Genomic DNA, 22,823 nt, shown 5'->3' with positions numbered 1-22,823 from the left:
TAGAATGGTTTGAGTTAATCTATCTTATCTACTGGAATTTACTACAAAGTTTCTCCCCTTTTTTTTCCCCTAATCTCACTGCTAAAAACAAACTGACAAAACAGCACAATCACTGAAAAACATTATTAAAAAAAGGATATATCTAGTTTGGAATATATCATTTCCATCAGCTTACATCATATAAAAAGTTAAGTGTCACACAGTTATGCCTCAGGGCTCTCTATTAGCGTACCTAAAGCTTGGACATGACTCACCAATCACCACAAAAGAGTTTGCACACACTACCCCACTCCTGTCACCATCTGCGTACTTACTTTGGATTCACACTGTGCTGCTATTTCTTCAAAAGGTGCTTTCTGGAATTTCTCTATTACAAGACGTCTCTTTTCCTTTTCTTGTTCTTCCATTACATTAGTATCTACATAAGCATTTATAAAGACCCATTAAAAGGAATGCAGAATTGCATAAAATCCTACCAATGGCCATAAGAGCTAATGACCTATAAACCAAAATCAAGGGCAATTTAAAAGGCTACTTTTATAAGAAAAAATGCAGAAGACATAATAACATTCTTAGTGTTTCATTTAAATTAGAAAGACACACATATTTAAAAGAAAAATCTTAAGGTAAGGCGACACAGCAAAAGGTCCTTTTTCCCGGGGTACCTGTGTCTCTCTTACCAAAAAAAGAAAACGGTAACTTACTACAAGTCAAATAACTGTAAGGTCTTTCCTGGGGAATGATTCTTTTATCATCTATTCTTTTATGAACTATGATTTTACACATATAAATACTAAATATTTGCCCAAATGAATCCTGACAATGAATGAAGTAACTGAAATACAAACAGGTTATTTGGATCCATCTTTGGCTTACCATAACTTGAAAAAGGATTTTATTGTTAGCTGATGTATGGTCTGGCTAAGGTTTTGAGATAGTAAAATAACAAATGTTTATCTTTTTGATACCACTGATATTACTGTTTATAGAATACAGATAATTTGAAAAGCTTAAGTAATTATTTAAATAAATGATATATTTATATAGAAAACAAAAGTATTTTAACTTTTTGTCATTCTGCCTTTCTTCTGGCATCTTAAAGAGTATTCAATATAAAAATGAGTTAAATATTAGAGCTAACAAGTGTACAATATCTCACCAATTGCTTTCTTCAGTGCTTCAAAGGTGATTTCTTCCGTGTTACTAACCTAGGGAAAAGTGATTTTAAGTAAAACAGGAGTAAGAAAAGTCAATATAAATAATGCCTCCACCTAATTACAAGTCGTCTAAGAATTTTGCTGTTTTTTGTTTGTTTGTTTTGGTGTTATTTGGGACTATACTCCAAATTTCAAATGTTCATCACTGTGTCACTGTAGTAACAGTGGCCCACTGCAACAGTTCCCCAAACAAGTCTGCAGATTTGCATTCAACTGGCAGAATCAACATTGCCTCACCCTCGAGTTACAGAACTGACTCTATTAACGGGATGCACAAGATCTGAGTCCCACTGAACTGTGCTTCATAAGTGAGTAACGCTTTCAAATAGTCAAGGCTAAGACTATTTCCAAATACATTTTCAGCTTAATGGTAAACAAAAATTAGGTATCCTACATACAGCTTCTGTAATTTTGTTGCTACTGTATATAGAGTTTACAAACCAAAAATAAAATAATCTATGATTTTAAATGGCTTAAAAGAATCACTACTTTGAAAAGTGTTCGATGAAACAGTTTATCAACATCTTAAAATAAGTGTACTCTGGATGTCTAAGGTCAACCTCCAAGATTTTATTATCTGTGAACATTAACTTGGGTTCTCAAATAGCTGAGATATTTACAGTATCTTGAGATATTTACAGTATGAAATGTTATTAAACAATTAGTAGCATGTTTTGTGAAACCAGTGCTTTCTTAGAAGGAATAATATCTCCAGTTATAATATCTCAATAAAAATTAAGAAATGATGGGTAAGTACTTGCCTGGGACTCTGGTCATCCCTAATTTTAGCTCATGAGCTTGTTTCGCTAAGACTAAGACGGCAAGACTAATGAAAGCAAAAGACTTCATGTTCTGCACCTTAGCTTCTCTGTAACACAAAGGCTTTAGCTGGGTGTCAAGCAGCGAGAGTTCCACTACCTCAGTTTTTCTACTGAGGGCTCACATTTATAGTTGAAGTCAGATTAAACTTGGGAATCTTCTGTTGCTTTGTTCTAGGTATCTGGAGCAGACATACAACATTAGGCTCTGGCTGGTTAATTATTTGTACCTAAAAACAGTCTAGTATTTTAATGAAAAACAGCTCCTTATTGTTCTTATGTTTGGCTAAGAAGAGTTTCAGACTTTTAAGAAACAACTACAGAGGAGGAGAAAGAAGATGGGAGAAGTCAGAAGGCCAGCATTCCTGTTACATTAATATTTTCTTCTTAAAATATGCCTAAGTGTTCACCAATAACTGTTGAATAAATGATGCGAATTTCTCTTGTCTATGCTATGAAATTAATTAGTTTTAGTCTAGAAGCGTGTTGGCAAACCTTTTAAGGACAAGTACCCAGACTGCAACCCAAAACCCACTTATTTATCACAAAGCGCTAACACTGCAATTACACCTGAATACTGTGGTTTCAGTTTAGAAAAAACAACTCATACATTAACATCTTTTGTTTTAAAAGAAAATTTGCACGCCATAGGTTCACCATCAGTGGTCTAGAGGGTAACTTTACTCTTTCTTCTGACAGCTGAACACATATTAATAGCACACAAAAGTAGATTCCATAATGGTGAATGAGTCTAAAATTCAAACGTGCTCAAATGAATATGATACTAAATTACACCTTTCAGATGCTCAGTGTGAGACATACCTGACTCAGGACTGAAAATTTCTGAAACATTAAAGGTCTTAATGGAATTTTAATGTGAAGTTCATGTCAAGAACCCTCTCTCTACATTGTTTTCATGCAAATTTTTTTAGTTCATTTTATCAAAACAGACTGCTTCTCTGAAATAGTTACTGTGATTAATATACACTTTTGAAAGAGATAAAAACACTAAAAGAAGAATGGAAGCTGAGCATGGGGGCATACACCTATAATCCCAGCACTTGGGAGGCTGAGGCAGGAGAATCTCGTGAGTTCAAGGCCAACCTGAACTGCATGAGAACCTGTCTAAAAAAAAAGAAAAAAAAAAAAGGAAAAAAATACACTGCACTTTTGACAATAGTCAGTCTGCAAAGTAAGGCTCTGAATAAATTTCTTCCTTCAAAAAGTAATGGTAGGGGGCTGGGGATTTAGCTCAGCGGCAAAAGCACCTGCCTGGCAAGCGCAAGGTCGTGAGTTCGGTTCCCGGTACCGGAGAAAAACCAAAAAAAAAAAAAAAAAAAAAAAAGTAATGGTAGTCCGGGGAGACAGCTCAGTGGCATAAGCGCCTGCCTGGCAAGCGTGAAGTCCTGAGTTTCATTCCCAGTACCAATAAAAAAAAAAAAAAAAAAGGTAATAGTAGCAAATTTATAATCTTAAAAGAATGAGATATTCCCCTTATTAGTAAGGAATCATGTAATTAAAATGGCTTCAAAGAAACAGATTAATTTAGGGAGTATTTTTTATCTCAAGCTTAAATATGTAAGAATCTTTAAACTAGCCTTAATACCGTAAGTTTCAAAATAAACACGAACTGCCTCTTCAACTACTCTTCATGGTCTACTAATAATTTCTTAACATAATTGATTATACAATAGGAAGTTGACAATACAAGCTAGTTGGCAATTCCCTGATTACAAATAATTTTAATTCCTGAAAACAAAAGAACTGATGAGGATTGAAAGGTGCAGGGAGGAGTAAAGGAGGCTGAGAAAGCATCAATTCAGACAATTTCCCTTCTCTTTCCTTGTAGGGATATCCTTCAGTTGTTTATGCTTGCACCAATGAGAAATAATGTTACATCTAGGAAGGCAAACAATGGGTAAAGCAACCAAAGGGGGCTCATTTAATTGGTTGGCACTTCAGGTTTCAAAACAGTGGCTACCAGAAATTACCTATCAAAAAATCCTTTGGTGATCTGTGCGAAATAAGTCCTACAGAATACCGACTACTTTTTTCCCCCGTAACTTCAGAGGGTACACTCTTGCACTCTACTGAAACCGGAAGACAGCACTAAATCTATGAAGCTTCAAATAGCCACAGTGCTGAAACAGTGTGTAACTCACTGATATGCCACCCCAAGTGATTTTTCCTTCTAAGTAAGATTTTGAAGTTTCCTAAAAGTAGTGAGCAGCCGGATTATTCCATTTGTTTCTGCAATTTATATTTCATAAATTAAAAAAAAACAAAACAGGCTCTAGATAGCTCAATCCTTCACTTAATTCTATCATATAGTTTCTTTTATTATAATGAATTACAGTGCAAAATATAATACAACATAATGTTAATTTGATAAAGCTTTACAGATAGCTGGAATGAGCTCACAAAAATAAATCATAAGTAAACAGGTTAAATGAGAAAAATTTCTACCAATATTTTAGTTGTTTGGGGGACAATTTAAAGTTTCTCTCATTTGGAAGTGTGGAGGTCAAAAATTTATCTTCATGTCTATCTCAAGACAGTGCTCCACCATAAACTCCCAGCAACTTACCACATCATCAGAAGGAACACTGTTGGGTAAAATATCCACTTGAATCGATACGGTGTCCACAATACTTTTTCTCCTAGAAAGGCGATCTTCATCTAAAATGTAAACATTTCCCCATTCTTTATTAGAAATGTTACACTTATGAACCCTACTTCCAAGAGATCTCAAAAAATTAAGACATTTGCCTTTTTTGATCTTTCAAAATATACAGGCATATTAAACAATGCACTGTTGGGCTTTTAAAAGAAATTTTACTTTCAAGAAATAATTTTATATACTACGGAGTACAATGTGTTGTTTTAATATATGCATAATTTGTGGAATGATCACACTGGGCTAATTAACATACCTAGTACCTCAAGTACCTACCATGTTTCAGGTAAGAATATTTAAACTCCTATTTTTTATTTATGTTGAAATAGTAATTATTACTATGGCCAGCATGCTATGCAACAGAACACAACTTATTTCTATCTAACTGAACTTCTTACACAAGTTGACCAACTCTTCTCCTTTGCCTGTTCACTCCTGCTCCTCTCCCAGGCTCTGCTAACCACCATTTTACCCTTTCTTTCTGTTATGGTTTGTGTCTAGATGTACTTCGAAAGCCTCACGCAGTCATAGGTGGGGCTTTTGCAGAGGCAGCTGAATCTAGGGTATGAGATGGGGTTAAGAGTGTGTGATTACTAAATCAGTCCAGTGACTGGTTTGGTACCACCCTATCCTGGTAGTCTGGATAAGATAAAAAGGACAGGAATGGGCCTGTCTTCCCCTTGTTCCCTTGATGCTTTTACTATCTTGTGGGTGCTAGGAACCATTTCTCCCTTGTGATGCCTGTTTGCCAAGCCACCCAGCCTTGGAGCCAGCCAACTATGGACGGGCACCTCTACAAACTGTGAACCAGAATAAATCTTTCCTCCTTTTTAATTTTGGGTGTCAGATATTTTGTCTCAGCAATGAGAAAAGTAGCAAAGACACCTTCTATCATATCAGTGTTTGCAGTGAGATCATATGGTATTTGCCTTTCTAGTTTATGACCCTTAACATATTGTCCTACAGGTTCACTCATTGTGTCACAAATGCCAGAATTTCTTTGATTTCTTTTTTAAAGTTCTGAATGGTAGTTGTTTGTGCATATATACCACATTTTTAAAACTCGTGAATCTGTTGACAGACTGACCCTTAGGCTGTTTCCATAGCCTGGCTATTGTAATGCTGCAGGGAACTTTGAGGATGTAGACATCTCTGGCGTGGTACAGACCCAGAAGTGGAATAGGTGGATGATATGGTAATTTTACTTACAGTTTTTTTTTTTGAGAAATCACCATCAAAATGGCTGTAATAATTTACAGTTATCATCAACAGTGCAAAACAACAATGTATAACTGCTCCCTTTTTGGCATAGCCTCAGTGCTCGATAGCTTTTATCTTTTTGATACTAGCCAATTTAAGAGGTGTGAAGTAATATCTCACTGCGATTTTTATTTGCTTTTCTTTGATGATTTAGAAATTTCACAATTTTTTTTTCATAGTTTTTTAATCATTAGTATGTCTTCTTTTGAGAAATGTCACATTCTCTGCCCATTTTTAATTTGGTTATTTGTTATTGTAAAGCAGTTTGAGTTCCCTGTGTTATTTTTTGACATGAGATCCTTATCTAATGTAATCTTGGCAATGTTCTCCAAGTTTTAAATTTTATGAAGCATAAAAAAATAAAATGGTTAACCACTTTTTAATTTTTAAGAAGTAGCATTTAAGATCACCAACATCAGTAACTACCACCTAATAGTTTAATAAAATGCAAACCAAAAGTAAACATAACACGAAAAGAAAGAAGCATATAGTTGCAGTTGAACACATTTGGTCTAAATAAAAAAAAAAAATCATAATACTGCTTTCATAGCTCTTATTTTTCCACAAACAATGAAAGCTATCAACTAACTTTCATTCTGTGGTAGTAGTTTGGAAACCAACGAGCAAGCCAGTGTTTACAATGATTTAAAATTTGTGGACTGAATAATTGGTTGATTTAATTAATATTTCTTCTACCATTTCCAATTGCTCATGGCCATTTGTATTTGTTCTTTTGCTTTATAACACTATCACGCTGTAAAAACATTCTTGTTCTACCTCAATGCTCTGGCTAACCTACTTTTGCAAAGTTGTTGGCAATAATTTGAACCAACTGCTCTGATTTTTCACTATTAAATTCTCCAAAGTCCTGCAATTATAATTTCATCCCCAATGGCTCTTCTGTCTTTTAAAATATTCAATTCTATAGCTATTCCTACCCATTTTCTGATTAACTACTTCACAGAAATTTGAATTTATTGATTCAAATCTCATTCCTTGTGTTCTTTTCTACTTTTACTTTTCTACTTTAGCATTCAATATTCAACAAATCTACTAGTGACTGGAAAGCAAGCTGGAGACATAGTCTACATCCTCACAGAGCTTACAGTCTAACAGGAAGTGGAAAAATCACAAAACTACATAAAGAATAAAGTGGACAAGTACAGGATGTTAGAAAAACACTTAACAATCACAGTTACATTTTAAAAAGCTACTTTGCATATTCCAATGCACAGAATTAGAGGCTTATTCAACCCTGTAGAGCTGAGGGAGCAAAACCGAGGAGCGTGGTCATTTTCAGCCTGCAGCACGGAGAGGGTAATTCTCAAAAAGCATTCAAGGAACCTTCAAGTCTAGTCTCCGTCCACTGGGATGCTCACACTAGCCTTTGAAAGATAATACTCCTTCTCCTCCTCCTCTTCTACAAATAGTGCTTTTACCTATCAACATCTAACTCAGATCTATGGGGGAGAGGACTCTGCAAAGACGACGTTCCTCTGTGAGGCAGACAAGAACTTAGAAGAGGTCATGATGCCAACTTGGCTCCTGCTCTCACGGGCTATCAGTTCACCTTCTGGGAAAATCCATCAAAACTCAGCTTTCTTGAAGCTTACCAATTTGTGACAAGTCAGCTTTCCCTTTTCTCAAAGCTTTCTGAAGCTTCTTTTTTTTTGCCTGTTTTCCCATATCCCAATCTCCCATGCATCCATGTTATAGCATTACTTCATTATCTTACAGAATGAATCATTATCTTTCAGAATAAATTACTTTGCTCTTTTACATTCTGAGCCTTTTGAGTTCTTGGTTTTTAAGTTCTTTCTTAATATTATCTCCCTAAGCAAAGGAGAATTCTGTGAAGGTATTCTATACTTTTTGTCTCAGTCTTTGTTTGGAGTGCTTACCTTCCCTGAAGGCTTTAGCCAAATCCCCTATCCCATTCACTTCAAAGTTTTCTTTCTGTCCTCTTAACACACATGAAACCCAGCCATAATGCTCAACTGTCTAGACAGGAATGTGTTCAGATGTCCACTATCAAAGATACTCAGCAAAAGTTTTATTTCCAGAACTAGCCGCTCTTTCCTGTTTGTTCCTGTTAATAAAAATTCCATCCTCTATGATTCCAGAGTCAAAACTACTATGCACTGTTACAGCTGAAATGTACACGTATCTCCTTCCTTACTTAAAACCAGTCACATCTCTCACATCTCCTCAAAACAAAAACAGGTAAATGAAGTAGCAAGTAAACCCTACTCTTCCTCTCAGTTTTGCACTAACTGTCCACATCAGAAACCTAAACAAAAATCTCCCTTCTTCTAGTCCCTACACACCAATCAAATGCCTGTCACTTTTTCTTGTCCATTTTTCTATAATCTACCCAGTTTTTTTTCTGTATTCTCAGGCATCTCCTTCATACAAGCCACTGTCATTTCTCCTGGGGCTACACTACGGCATCTGAATGGTCACACCATCCCCAGTTTGCTAAACTGTAAGCACAATAATGTTTCTAAAATGCAACTCTGATCATGTTATCCTCTGATTAAAATCATTTCATGATTTCCCATTGCTCAAAGTTCCAATCACTTATGACTTTATATTATCTGAACTAGTGTTCGTGCTCACCTCGTGCTCACCATTCCTTCGTGAATGTTGTTACTTCTACACGAAATGAAAATCATTTGCCTAATATATGCTTCAGACTCAACTTTGGAACTTTTTCCTCTGGCAGACACCTCCGGCCCATCAAAGCAGAACAGTCTCCTGGGTGCTACCTGAGGACTCTAAACTTGCAATTGCTTTGATATTTGTCTTTTTAGAGATTTCAAGCTATAGAATGAAAGGAATTTCTTTCCTATGCATCTTAAAAAATAGTGGCAAAGTGTTATCTTGGGAGAACAGTAAAGAGTCATTATAATCATCTTTTGTGTTTTGTGGCGCAGATAAACCCTGTTGAGAAAGATAGTATCTTCACACTGCTTGGTGAAAATCAAGGCCTCTAGTTGTCTCACTCTTTCTGCCTCTGCACAGCGGCAGGTCTACTGAAGGTAGCCACTGAATACCTAAGTAATCCTGTATGTTTACCCCTAGCTACTCGTACTTCAAAATGATCCAGAAGACAGGTGCTATTGTACTTTTCTCAGAAAGTGCATTTAGTATCTACCTAGCCATAACACTTTTAGTGCATACCTAGGCATCACACCATGTATTATAGCTCAGGTACTAGAGCTCAATAAACTTTATTGCAGATCATTATTCTTTCTCTAGAACCAGTTATCAAGGTGTTTTAGTCACTCACCTGGCTGCCCCACTGGATTTTAGAGACTTCATCATACCATCTTTCTACTATCCCCTAAAGTCACAACAGTGTCTGGTTTATAGTAGACATTCAGTTAAAGTTTTTGAAATAAACGAAAAAAATCAATTTGGATCATTACGAATTCCTGAATAACCTTTGGGATCATGAGAAGCTGTTAGCAAAATCAAATAATTTGTTAAGAACCTAAGTTTAAATCTACTATGTCATCAAACTATTTACTATTAGTTTCATTAACCTTGTGTAAACACAGGTAATATAACTCTTCCCTGAACTGCTACAAGGATGAAACAAGAAAGTGAACTCCAAGCACTTTTCCCCATCCTAGCACATGGTACACGATAAACAGCAGCAGCTACTACAACAAGGGGTGGTACATGACACACAACAAACTAAATATGTTTTGTTTTCACTTATGTTATACTGTTCTTTTTTTTTTTTGGTTTTTCTCTGGTACCGGGAACCAAACTCACAACCTTGCGCTTGCCAGGCAGGCGGCTTTGCCACTGAGCTAAATCCCCAGCCCCTGTTATACTGTTCTTAAGTCTCTTGAATTTTTTAAATAGCTACTACAAAAGGAAGTTTAGCAAATTATTGACTGTCTCATAAAATATCACTGTTTTTTCTGACTCCTGCATGATGGTTAATATACAACTACCACAGACTAGCTCAAAATTAGTGTTTATAAATCAAAACTGTATTATTCACACTTAGGAATTTCTATGCACTCATACGTTTAAGTACATTCTGAACCGCTCAGAATTATTTCCAGTGTATGACTGTTCCATTACATCAGAAAAGGACATCTGTTTTAGGGTACCAAGGAAGTGAGAAAGAGCTAATCACCTACTGAAAGAACTAGAACTTTCATCAAAAACTAAACTAACAGAACAGGGTAAAAGAAAAGAGCAGAACAATGAAAATAAACTATGGCTTTAGGGAAGGCAGAGCAAATAACTTACAAGTAAATAAAATATGCAAGCCACTAGCTCCATTTAAAAAGGCACATTTGATGAAGCTATTTTCCTAGAGGAGAGACAAGGGAAGGACAGGCCACACTAACAGCTGGATTTACCTTTGTACTTGTGCTTGGGTTTATGAGTTTTTTTGCCTGAAGGAAAAAGACCTAAATCCAAATTATAAGAAAATAACACTTTTAAAGTCTTTTTAAAAAAATACTTAAAATTATAAAACTCTACTTTTATTTCATTCTTAGCATTTTTATTTCCCCAAGGAATTCATGAGGTACAGAATCTTTCATAGTACGAAATTTGAAAAAAAAAAATGAAAGAGCATTCATTAACATCTCAGGCTATTATAGCTATCATTGTAAGAAATTTCTTTCTTTCTTTCTTTCTTTATTTATTTTAGAAATGTATTTATTTTGAATCCACACTCTAAAAAAGATATTTACGAAGACTGTACTACTTTCAGTGGTTAATGTAGAAAATTACCTAACTTCAATCAAACAGTTCTCCTACAGGAGTATCACCCAGGAAGAACTGGATCTTCCATCAAATTTAATAGTCATGTAACCATCAACTAAAAATGAGAGTATAAGAAGCTCTTTGATTTTAATTTTTAAAGTAAAAATCAAATGAAAGTTATGCATTTTCCCTTCAAACACAACAGTTATTTCAGGTAATGGAAAGAGCAAGAAATGTATATAGTTCACAAAGGAAGAAAAAAATTCTGGGGCTGGGGATTTAGCTCAGCGGCACAGCACCTGCCTGGCAACAGCAAGGTCGTGAGTTTGATTCCCGATACCAGAAAAAAAAAAAAAAAAAAATTCTAACATGAAACGTTTGGAGAGCCAGGCATGGTGTCACACACCTTAATCCCAGCATGCTGGGAGGCTGAGGTGGGAGTACTGCAAGTTTGAGGCCAGCCTGGAATATAGTGAGATTTTTATCTCAAAAAACAAAACAAAGCAAACAAAACACCAAGCCAAAACAAAAGTTGGCAGGGTTCTTCACACAGAAGTCTGTAGCTTTTTTTCTTTTAGTCTGTACTCATTCAAATGATGTTTCCTAATTCACCAAATTCAATCACAAGTCACTTATTAAACAATTCTGTAAGTGGCATATAATATTGTTTAATGACTATTTGCTTCTTTGTTTAAAGGATATTAGGCATAACTATACATTAAATATATTAAAAATAAGTTATATATGAACGTAATATATTAATAACAAACTCATGAGTATTTGACTTACTTATGGTAAATTAGTTATCTGCTTTAGAGATCTACCAAAGGTTTTAAAAAGCAGTCGAAAAATGGCTCTGCTACAGTAAGTGTACACACCAAGAACTGACTTTTATTACTGGTCACATAAAGAAAAAGAAACATACTCATGAATGTAAGAGCTGCAATGTTCTTACTCTTACCTGTCACTTGTGGTACATATGGAACTGATAATCTCTCAATGCCATATCCACTTCCTCCAAGTGACTCTGCAATCTTGTTGGTCAGAAAGTACAGATTTTTGTCATGCTTCTCTAAAGATTTTGGAAGCCTGTCAGGTTGATCAAAACAATAATCATTTGATGTTAGCTCCCAAGCAAAAAGAAATGGATTTTAAAAAATTCATTCCAGGGCCGGGGATATAGCTCAGCGGCACAAGCGCCTGACCGCCAGGTATAAGGTCCTGAGTTTGACTCCTGGTAGAAAAAAAAAAATTCATTCTGGAGCAAAAGGCTCCATGTTATAAATACAAATTAAACTGAAATTAATAATAGAAAAATTAGGGTCTTAGGTGACTATCTCAGCTCTTAAAACACTAAGGTATATGGCCCCACATATTAACCATGTTGCTCCAATTCTCCTCCCAGTAATGTTCCGATAGTGAATTCAACTACAACAGCTCTTCTGATATTTGATTACATGATGAAGACCATTAAATTTCATTTTCAATCTAATTAAAAATCTAAGAGGAAAAAATAAAAAAGCAGTTGGTGATCACTGATAGTCAATGCAAGTATCACCGGTCCGCTAACTGAGGGCGGGAAAGCACTTGCCCAACATGGGAGGCTCCGCTTTCCTTTCACAGCGCTCATAGCACCCCCTGCTGACGCCTTTATCACTAACCTCCCATGAGCGCTCAAAGTCTGAATCAAGTACTTTTTTCTTTACAAAGTAAGGAGAATGTAAGGTACAGCCCATTGATTTTTCTTAACAGTCTTTGTCCCATAATTTTATTAGAGTTGCTATCTATAACTGAGGTCTTCAATAAACTACACATGAATACATTAAAAACATTATAATTAAGAGATATATCTCCAAATTCTAAAAAGTAGCATAAATCATTTTTTCATTTTTTTTCCAAAACTGGCCCCATGTATGTATGATTCTACATTTATATGCAGAAATTTTTACAGCAAGGGAAAAAGTGAGATGAATTAAATGACAAAAACAAAAAGAAATGTCATTTTAAGGTACCAAAAAACTACGAGAACAGTAGTTTACTCTTTTATAATTACTGACTGACATCTCTTGTCAGCCCTTAATAAGTTATGAATTAACATACATGCACTTATCTCTGAAAATATGTTCTGGTAGAAAATAAGGAGCTTCCATAGTTCGAATTTCAATAACCTGAAACACAGCCAAAAACAAAACAAAATAAAAATAAAAGCTTCACCTTAGTATCTTGTATAAGTTTTTTAAAAGCTAAAATACAAAAATATCTTTAAACATTCATATGAAATAACATCATTTTGGAATTCAAGCTAAGTTTCAAGTTCAGACATATGAATTATTTTGTTTTCATATTATTCTAAAAGTCCAGCAGATAAAATCATAATCAAATGATATCTAGAATAAGAAAATGTATGAACACATATGCTTAATCTACCCTAAAGAAAGAACATGTATTTCTCAAAAAAAATACTTTAGAATTCCTTTTAGGAATCACCTGCTCACCTGTGCACCCAACCCTTCAAAGCCTGAATACAAGGTCTTTAGCATGTGTGAGGCGTGGCTCCTTCATGAACCTATGACTAGCTTACAGGGGTGCTCTGCTTTTATACTGTCTGTATCTCTAATGGCAGGCATCAAATATTCACTCAAATGCTCACTTAATGAATGAGTTTTATTTATTAGAATACACTAAAACCTACCTTTTACTAAGTACTGAGATATATGCATTCAATTTCATTAAAGGAACAAATGTCTGACCAATGTTTTTAAAAGTAACCTTTTCTGCAGTGTTAGTTAGGGGCTCCAAAAGACAGTAATACATTCTGCGTCTTAGAGTTACTGCTGAAAACAGGTAAATACTGTTGAAAGACAGGCAACAATATTTGAGATCTGCCTCAAGTACACTAGGATAAAATAATAACAGCAACAACAAGAAAACAGGGGGCTAGGGATTTAGCTCAGTGGCTCAGCGATGTAGCATCTGCCTGGCAAGCACAAGGTCATGAGTTCGATTCCCAGTACCAGAAGAAAAAAACAAAAACAAAAAACAAAAAAATAGTATAAATTAAGAAAATTTAGATATTGAAATTCATAATGGGTCAAAGGAAAAAGGTAAGAAAGAAATCACAAGATATTGTAAAAGAAAACCACATATTTTATTTAATACTACAAAAGTATTAGCTATAGTTTTAGTTGTAGCCTCAGTTTAAGAATTATCTTAGTAATCTGATACATAATCATCAAAATTAAAAACAATCATCACTAAAAGAAAACTAGCCATTTACATATAAAATTCAAGTATGAAGACTTTCTAAACGCATTACCTTGCTAACATGCTGGCAAAATGCAGGAACAGCGATCATCTGACTTACAAAGTTGAGATAGGCTGCAACCAGTGCCATGATTCCACAGCGATGGAACATTGGCAGATTATCCTCGTTGATAACTGCACTGTCCTGCAATTAAAAATAAACACATCTAGGGGCCAGGGATACAGCTCAGCAGCACAAGCGCCTGCCTGGCAAGCACAAGGTCTTGAGTTCAATTCCCGGTAGAAAAAAAAAACAACACACACACACACACATCTGACATCAAGTTCTTACGCTCCATCAACATTTTCTTTATAGCTACACTGGCAAACTGCAGGTAGTTTGTAATGCCAACAAAACATCACCTTACCAGAAGGTATTTTTTTAAAAGATGCTAAAACAATAAACACTCATCTATCAGAGTTAAAGTTCTCAAATTAAATATGCCTTTGTTTCAGGAAAGCCTTTCTTGTTCATATATTCATATATAAGATACAAAATACCTTTTAGACACACAGAAAGCACATGTACTCCAATGAATACTGTCCTTTTATTATGCCAGTTAAACAAATGTTATATATGTTTATTGCTTAATGACTATCTCCCCCACTAGATGGAAAGTAGGGTACAGGAGCTATGTTTACCTTTTCCATCATAGTACAACTTAGAATAGTGTGTACATGGTCATTGTTCATTTGTTAAAAGAAGGAATATGGCACAATCTCAAACACTGCATAACTAGATACCTGTCTAACCAGAATTCATGTCCTTCAATAGAAGCAACTATCTGCTTCATAAAAAGTTTTCTTCAATGAAACATTATAAGAGCATACCTGTAAAGCAATGGCCAATCGAATGAGATCAATAACCACTTCTTCGTTGGCCAGTTCAATAGTTATAAGAGCAAGAGAAGTATAAAGTAGCTCATAGTTTTTCTGAACATTGTCTTCCTCTTTGCAACCCAAATATATGTGCCGGTAGAGCTGTTGTCCATTCTGAAAAGACCAGAAAAAGATAATTTTGTTTGAAATGTAATAAAGGCAGACTTCACAATATAATCTTCTACAAAGTAGCTATCTTATTTCATACTTAACATGAAAGTAAAAGCAAAGGTGCTAAGAGTCAAACTGTATTTCAATTATTAATATCAACAGATATGCTAGTATACAAAATGACAGAGTTGAAAATTTTTGGAGATAAAAGCAGAAAGTAAAAAACAGTTCCCATGTACATAATACAAATGTTTTTATTAATAATTTGAAAAATAAAACAAATTAGGGATTAAAAAAAATAAAATGGATGGCAAAATTCTGGAAGATTTTGCAACACAGCCTTGGCAATGATAAAGCACCTGTTGCTAAGGGGCAAAGTACATGGATTTCTTGTTTTGGGAACCATCCTGTACTGTGGGTTAGGAGCTGTCTAGGGAGCAGCATTTGTAGGTAGTGCTATACTTTGACAGGCAGTCCCAAAGGTGAATCTGAAGCCTGTTTATAGGAAGAGATCACAGAAACTCTCCAGCAATTGTATGTAAGTTTCTCCCTAATCCAGACCAAAATGTGTTATAAAGGACATAGAAGTCTTTTGTATCTAAAGTATTCATGGATATAGGAATGAGAGCCAACAGAAGTAACAGGGTGTTTCTCATCTCATTAGGTAGTTAATTAGCTCTACTGGGCATGGGTTCTCAGACGTAACTGCCAAGTGAGACTCACTGGGAAATGAAGGTGGCCCCACAATCCTACCTCTCCCTGAGATGATTTGACTGGCTAGTGGCCAAGCATCAGTGTTTAAGTGGTGTAACACCTGCCAGGTGATTGTAGTGTGTGGCTAGTGTTAAGGGCCAGAGGCCACTCATTGCTGCACAGAGGAACTAGCTCCAGGGCTGTTTCTCAGCAGGTTCATCTGACTAATCACTCGGAAGAGCTGGTCATCAACTGCAGACTCTCTGGAGCCAGTGTCCGTGGCAGTCATGCATTCTGCTCTGCTCCCTAACATGTGCTAAGCTCCCATCTTAGTAGCAAGGCCTGTGTTCGCCAGGTGTGACTGTGAGTGACTACTGGTCAAGTCAAACTGTGTGGTAGTGTTTATGAAGCCTTTCTTTGGCTCCTGATATGAAGCTGTGCTCTCCTCTCCCTACTCATTTCCATTCTTTCTGAACTTGCTAATTCTTTTTTTTATTTGTTTGTCCCCCGCACCCCCGCCGTACCAGGAATCAAACTCATGACCTGGCGCTTGCCAGGCAGGCGCTGTGCCGCTGAGCTAAATGCCCAGCCCCTGACATGCACCTTTCTGAATCCACAGTTTGTCTTTCTCTCAGACTGTTCTATACTTGGACAGGGATGAGTCTTATGTATTAGGCTCTCTCAAACCCTAGTAATACTCTTGAATCCTGTGGTTCTTATGTTATTAACAAACCTTAAAATGTGCTTCGGTACATCTGAATTTAGGCTTCAGGTCTCTTAATTCAAATTTATTTTTAAAAATTACCTGCTACATACCTTCCTTATTAGATAAAGATATCTCATATAAGCAGAGAAACAGGAATTATGTATGACATAATACCTGTATAAGCACATTGATAACAGCACTATTTTTTAATATCCCAGCTGAAAACAATTCAAATTCTGTCAACAACTAAAGATAACTTGTGGTATCATATCAATAGTACTATTAAAGTGACACACATGGAAGAAATGTATTGAAACAGAGCTGAATGAAAAATACAAACATGAAAGAATACACAATGATTCTTTCACACTGAAAAACTATTATTTACGGGTCAGACAGTAATTACTTGTGGAGAAAGGATGGAATTTGTAGGATGCTTTGGGTCAAACTATTGTTTAAAATAATTAAAATAATGTCTATATATTTTACATTTCATCATAAAATTCTTTTTGCTCTATATTAACATGAGGTCTTTCACAAAGTGAGGAACTGTATAGTGAGCTGAAGGCAGAATCTCACTTGTTTTTCCTGTAAGTCTGAGTTTCAAGAGATGACAGAGGAAGAGATACCTCTCATCCTGCCCCAGGGACACTTTCTGAACAGATTCACTACCTCAGATGTCTCTAAAACATTCCAATCTTCCCTCAATAAATATATTCTGCTCTTAAAAAAAAAAGGGGGCAACCTACTCAGGCCCCCTTCTGTCCCTCTCTTGGACAGAACCTTTCTTTCCCTCAATAAATATATTCTGCTCTTAAAAAAAACAAAAACAACAAAAAAAAACCACTCCAATGGACCACTTTTAGGCTAGACAGTAATGTGAGAAACAGCTGCCTGAACACACAATGCAGACCCTGAAAATATACTATCCAAGATAAATGCAAGATACTCTTTCAAGGGGAAATCCAGTGTCCTGTGACTACAGAACCCTTTACTGAAAGATCTTTGTAGAGATTTCTATAAGTTGTCAATTAAAGTTTTGCGTGAAAACTAAAAACACTTTTACTAAAAACAAATAAAACAAAGGAAAAATTTGACAATGGAAGAATTAACAAGTTATTTCTAAAGAGAAAGATTCTACTAAGAATAACTCACACTAATTATAACAAAGGCTTAGCCTGGAGTTATTTTAAATTATAAAAGAGGGAGTTATATATACATTTTTTTGTACCAGGAGTTGAACTCACGCTTGCTAGGCAGGCACTGTGCCACTGAGCTATATATCCGCGGCCCTAGAGGGAGCTTTAACTTAGAGAACAATTTAAGGATTCAAAAATCAATATTATTCTTATCTTGCAGCTAATCCACACCCTTTCAGACTAGTTGGCTAGAAAATTACGCACAAAGAAGTAGCATTTCTATCACTGTCAGTTGAATTATCAAAATTCATTATGTTAGTCGTGATTAATAGTTTATATGGAACAACTTCTTTCATGAGCTAGTGTCTTGGTTACTTTTCTCTCGTTGCTGAGACAAAATACCTGACACCCAGAATTAAGGAAGGAAAGGTTTATTCAGCTCACTGTTTGTGGAGGTTTCAGTCCATACTTGGTTGGCTGCAAGGCAGAGTAGCACATGGCAAAAGACAGCAAAAAGCAACAAGAGCAAAAAGGGAAGAGTGGTGGCAAGCAGACTCTTTCTCTCCCTTACATATGCAAACCATCAGCCCCAGGGAAGGTGTAGCACTCATATCCATAATCCCAGCACTGGATCATGGATCAATCATAAACTCCAGAAGCCAGCCCCATGACTACATGAGACTTCGGGGGGACATCCAGACACAAACCATAACAGCTAGGTAACATAAAAAACTAACAAATAAAAAGAAACCTCAGAAGAGTTCAGGTCTTTGCTCTATTTCTAATTTTTAAATATATAGTATATTCAAAGTTATAAAAATTTTATTCAAATAATCAGATTAATATAGGAACAAGGAAATCTTTATTACTGTCTATTTTTCAAACAGAAAGTTTTTAAACTGTGAAAGTGTTACTTTGAAGTATAACAATCAATACTAACAGAGACAGGGCTGGGGATTTAGCTCAGCGGCAAAAGCGCCTGCCTGGCAAGCGCAAGGTCGTGATTTCGGTTCCCGGTACCGGAGGAAAAAAAAAAAAAAAATACTAACAGAGACAGCAACATGAATGGTGGTGAAGGAGGAAAAGAGCAGGCCAGGAAAGGGGCAGATAGGAACACAGCTCGGCTCAGTCTCTGCCCGTTTCCTGTGTGCGTACTGTTCAGCTCTACTAGAGCTTCCTTATCCAGCACTGTGAGCACGGTCGGGCAGTTCAGTTAGGACATGTATCACGGCTACTGTATCTCTCCACACTGTGTGCACCCTCTGAAGGACTACACACTACACAGAAAGCTTCCTTCATATGCTAAATAACCTTGGACATTGTCATTCTGTTAATTCAGCCATTTGCAAAAGACCTATAGAATTTATATCATCATCATGAAAATCTAGCTAGATAACACTTATTATGCATCCTTATATCCCAAGTAATGTATTAGACTAATGCCAACTAGACAGTTACTAAAGTTATTTATTCAGTGTTAAGAGCTGTTTTCAAAAACGTGAAGCTCTCAAGGGGCCGGGGATTTAGCTCAGTGGCACAGTGCCTGCCTGGCAAGTGCAAGGTTGTAAGTTCGATTCCCAGTACCGGGAAAAAAAAAAAAAAACCAAAACCGTGAAGCTCTCTGTAAAAGGGAACTTTAATTCTGCTAAAAGTGAGATCTGTATGTGTGCTTTGTGTGTGTAGAAGGGCAGAGCAGGAATTATCAGAAGACATTTCACTCAAAAGAAGAAAATGTAGAACTTCTACAGAAGCACAAGAACCTGATGTTTACACACAGGCTGGAGGGGACACCACTAGGACTGCTGTGGTAATGTAAAGAAACTCAAGTTGACAGCATGAAGTCTTTCATCCCTGAATTCTGTGGTTGCATCTTAAGGTCACAGAGCAACACAGTATAAAATCTTTTAACAACTCAAATGACCAGTTTATGGGGCTGGGGATTTAGCTCAGTGGCAAAGCACCTGCCTGGCAAGCTCAAGGTTGTGAGTTCAATTCCTGGTACAGGAAGAAAAACAAAACAAATGAACAAAAAAACAAATCAAATGACCAGTTTACATAATGCATTTTATTTTTAGAAAATGTCCTTACCTTTTTCATGAAACTTGTGTCTTGCCTACAAATTTTTTCTCTTTTTATCTTTAGGTCGGCTACATCTGGTATTATTCTAGAGACAATCAATATATATGCATTATTTAAATGAACACCACAGTTGCTTACAATATTACATCTTACATAGAAAATTACATTTAAATTCCTAAGTCTGAACTATTTAAAACTCATGTCAATGAGTATTTTAAATGTCTGCACAAGGACAGTACTGAGCTTCCAAGTTTAATTAAGAACTGCACAAGTTTAACTCCTAATGCCATTGTAACTTTAAATCAAAACTAAAACAAAACCAAAATAAAATCCATGTAACTAGTGGTTACAAGCAGATCTCCAAAAAGTATATTAAATGACATCTGTTATGGATTTTGTCTGTGTGTCCCCCCAAAGCCTCCTGCGGCCCTGGGGCAGGCTTTTAGAGTTGAATGGTTGTGGGTGTGAGAGCTACACCCACCCTGGGGTGGCTAGTTTGCATATGTAAGGGAGAGGAAAAAGAGTGCTTGGGGCATTCCTCCCCCATTCGGCCTCGTGTGTGTGCTTGCAGCTTAGCTGTGGCTGCTGTCCTGAGATGCAGCCCTCTGCCACGTGCCACTCTGCCTTATAATGTGCCAAGTATGGATTGAACTTCCACGAACTGGAAGCGAAATAAACCTTTCCCTCCTTAATTTTGGGCGTCAGGTATTTTGTCCCAGCAGCGAGAAAAAAGTAACCAAGACAACATCCACACATTTTTTCATTTTAAAATATATTAATAAATTTAGCCAGGCATGGTGGCACACATCTGTAATGCCTGCACTGAGGAAGCAGAAGTAGGAGAACTGCTGAGAATTCAAGGCCAGCCTGGGCTACATAGTGAGTTTGAGGCCATCCTGGACCACGTTAATGAGTCTCTTGTCTCAAAAAAACGAGAAAAAAATGAATAAAATAGGTGAATAAACTGTTTCAACATCACTTAAACAAAAACTGAAAATCCTACATAAGAAAAACCACAATACTAAAACACACTAATTTAGAAAAACAAAACATTATCATTAAGCACATTTCAACATGATACACGACCTGATCCCTCGAAGCTTTGCCCTATTGTCATGGCGATCCATGAGATTATGCATTACTTCTAAGACTAACTGCCTCAGTTCATAATCTTCCATGAGAGACGGTGATAACAAAGGATCCAGAAAAGATCCCGGCAGTGCAGTAACAATCGTCTTCGCTTTGTATCCAGAGGTGACCTTAATATACGGATGAAAATAAATGAACAACCTTTGTCATGAGTCCGTCTTTAGTAAAATTTCCAAATTATTTAAGATCATATAGAAAATACAGACATAATCCTGAAAGAAAGATACAAAAAAATTTGTTGGGTGAAGAAGGATTTCATGAATTTACATAGCATTGTAAGAATGAAATTAATAACACATTTACTGTGTGCTAGGCACAATCCTAAGCACTATACACGTTAACTGTCCTCACTGTATCTTTGTGAAGGAGGCACCAAAGTATTCCTATTTTATAAAAGGAAAATGAGGCTCAGTCAGTTTAAGTATAAGGGATAAGTAGTCAGTATGAAAGAGATATAAAATTAGGTGGAAAAGAGCACAGACAAGACCTACAATTTTTAAATTTAAATTTGCCAATTATTATTTTATTTTCAATTAAGCAGCTGGCTAAAAGCAATAAGTTTTCATTTTGGAAAGCTGCACTTTATTAATTACTTGATTTGACATTTGAGAGGCATCACTATCTCCTAAATTTAAAAAATTTTAAAGAGAATACACTTTAAATGCTAATAAACATTTTAAAACCATACCATATAGATACTCAAATTGTTTCTTTTTTTTGGTACCGGGAATTGAACTCAAGACCTTGCGCTTGCCAGGAAGGTGCATGTGCCCCTGAGCTGTATCTCCAGCACACTGAGCTATATATATCCCTGGCTCAAACTGTTGACTATAGTATAGTTAGGATGAAAAACATGATAACTTAACAGAATTTGTTTAATATAAATGAATATTGAGTCAAGTGAAATTTCAGGGGGGTAATTTATAACTATTTTCAAGATTATAAGCCTATATTAATCATTTAACATTTTTATTTTAGCCCTTATTACAGGATGGAGCTGACTAGTAGCAGGAAAATCAGTAGGACAACTATCTAGCTGCTGAGGAAAACTAAAACTATATCCATACTTTATCCCACATATCTACATATGGAAAGCCCAATTTCAACCTTTTTTGTAAGAAAACAAACAAACGTGAATGTATCAAATTAGGCAAGAAATTCTAAAGCAACACAAAAAGAAACAAAATACACAGGAAGGAACTGATAAATCATTTAAAACTTCTACATGACAAGCACCACAAAAAAATGAAGGTATTTCTGTACTTACACTTCAATATGACATATTTTCTCTGAACAATGAGACTATAAATATTAAATATTTCTAGGTTGAGGTATTGATTTGTAAAGGATACATATTTCTGCTTTGTCCTTGGCATTATGCTAAGTGGAGCTGAATCAAAAATGAATACAATAAAGAAAAAACAGAGGATCTCTTATTTTGGGTGCCGTCTATTGTTCTTCTAAATTTAATGATAACTTTTCATTTTTATGAATTATTTTCCAAACAAGTAGTCATTATTTGGACAGTATGTAAAAGACATAGCATAATACACAAAACACTTTGGATTTACAAGTCTAAGTTCTATCCTTATTTCAGCAACCTTCTTTTACTCAGTCTGAGCCTGCCAGATATTTCCATCTGTAAAATGCCAAGAGTTTCTGCCCTCTGTATGTTTCACCATAATGAAGACCAGATAAAACTACTGAAGTGAGAAATAAGCAGTAAGAAGCCTAGGATAACTAAAGAAGTACACAAACCACAGAAACAACTATGTAGTTATACATTATTAAATAAAAAAGCTCACAATGTGAAGTGATTCCTCTAATCTTTTTAATAATTGAAGGTTTTAATAACTTAAGGTTAAGTGTGCCCTTCACCTGTATTAAATGCCTTACCATAAGCAAAGATCTCAGCAACATTATCTGAATCCGCCTGGTTCCCAAATCCCTAAAATATATAAAATGCTGCTATTATTAATAGAAATTAACATTACTTCATTTACTTATAATACTTTTTACTGGTTTTAACACTTCATTCTTTTTTTTTTTTTTTTT

General features: G+C 35.7%; 1 protein-coding gene across 5 annotated transcripts in view; it reads right to left on the bottom strand.

Moving 5' to 3' along the window:
• Efr3a (EFR3 homolog A) overlaps positions 1–22,823 on the bottom strand; it is a 99,322-nt gene that overhangs the window by 5,187 nt on the left and 71,312 nt on the right. For 4 of the 5 annotated variants that reach the window (XM_005398007.1, XM_005398008.1, XM_005398010.2 and 1 more), the window contains exons 12-21: positions 22,665–22,716; positions 20,706–20,878; positions 19,629–19,704; positions 14,844–15,005; positions 14,026–14,157; positions 12,810–12,877; positions 11,671–11,798; positions 4,623–4,714; positions 1,160–1,208; positions 315–418 (exon numbers count right to left, since the gene is read on the bottom strand). In XM_005398007.1, the coding sequence (XP_005398064.1) occupies positions 315–418; positions 1,160–1,208; positions 4,623–4,714; positions 11,671–11,798; positions 12,810–12,877; positions 14,026–14,157; positions 14,844–15,005; positions 19,629–19,704; positions 20,706–20,878; positions 22,665–22,716 (1,036 nt within the window). The other variant, XM_005398011.1, reaches the window with a different exon arrangement.

Source organism: Chinchilla lanigera, unplaced genomic scaffold (genome assembly GCF_000276665.1).
Source record: "Chinchilla lanigera isolate Chin_1 unplaced genomic scaffold, ChiLan1.0 scaffold00060, whole genome shotgun sequence".
Taxonomy (NCBI): domain Eukaryota; kingdom Metazoa; phylum Chordata; class Mammalia; order Rodentia; family Chinchillidae; genus Chinchilla; species Chinchilla lanigera.
The sequence above is the reverse complement of the archived record's forward strand: the minus strand, read 5'-3'. Positions and strand labels throughout refer to the sequence as shown.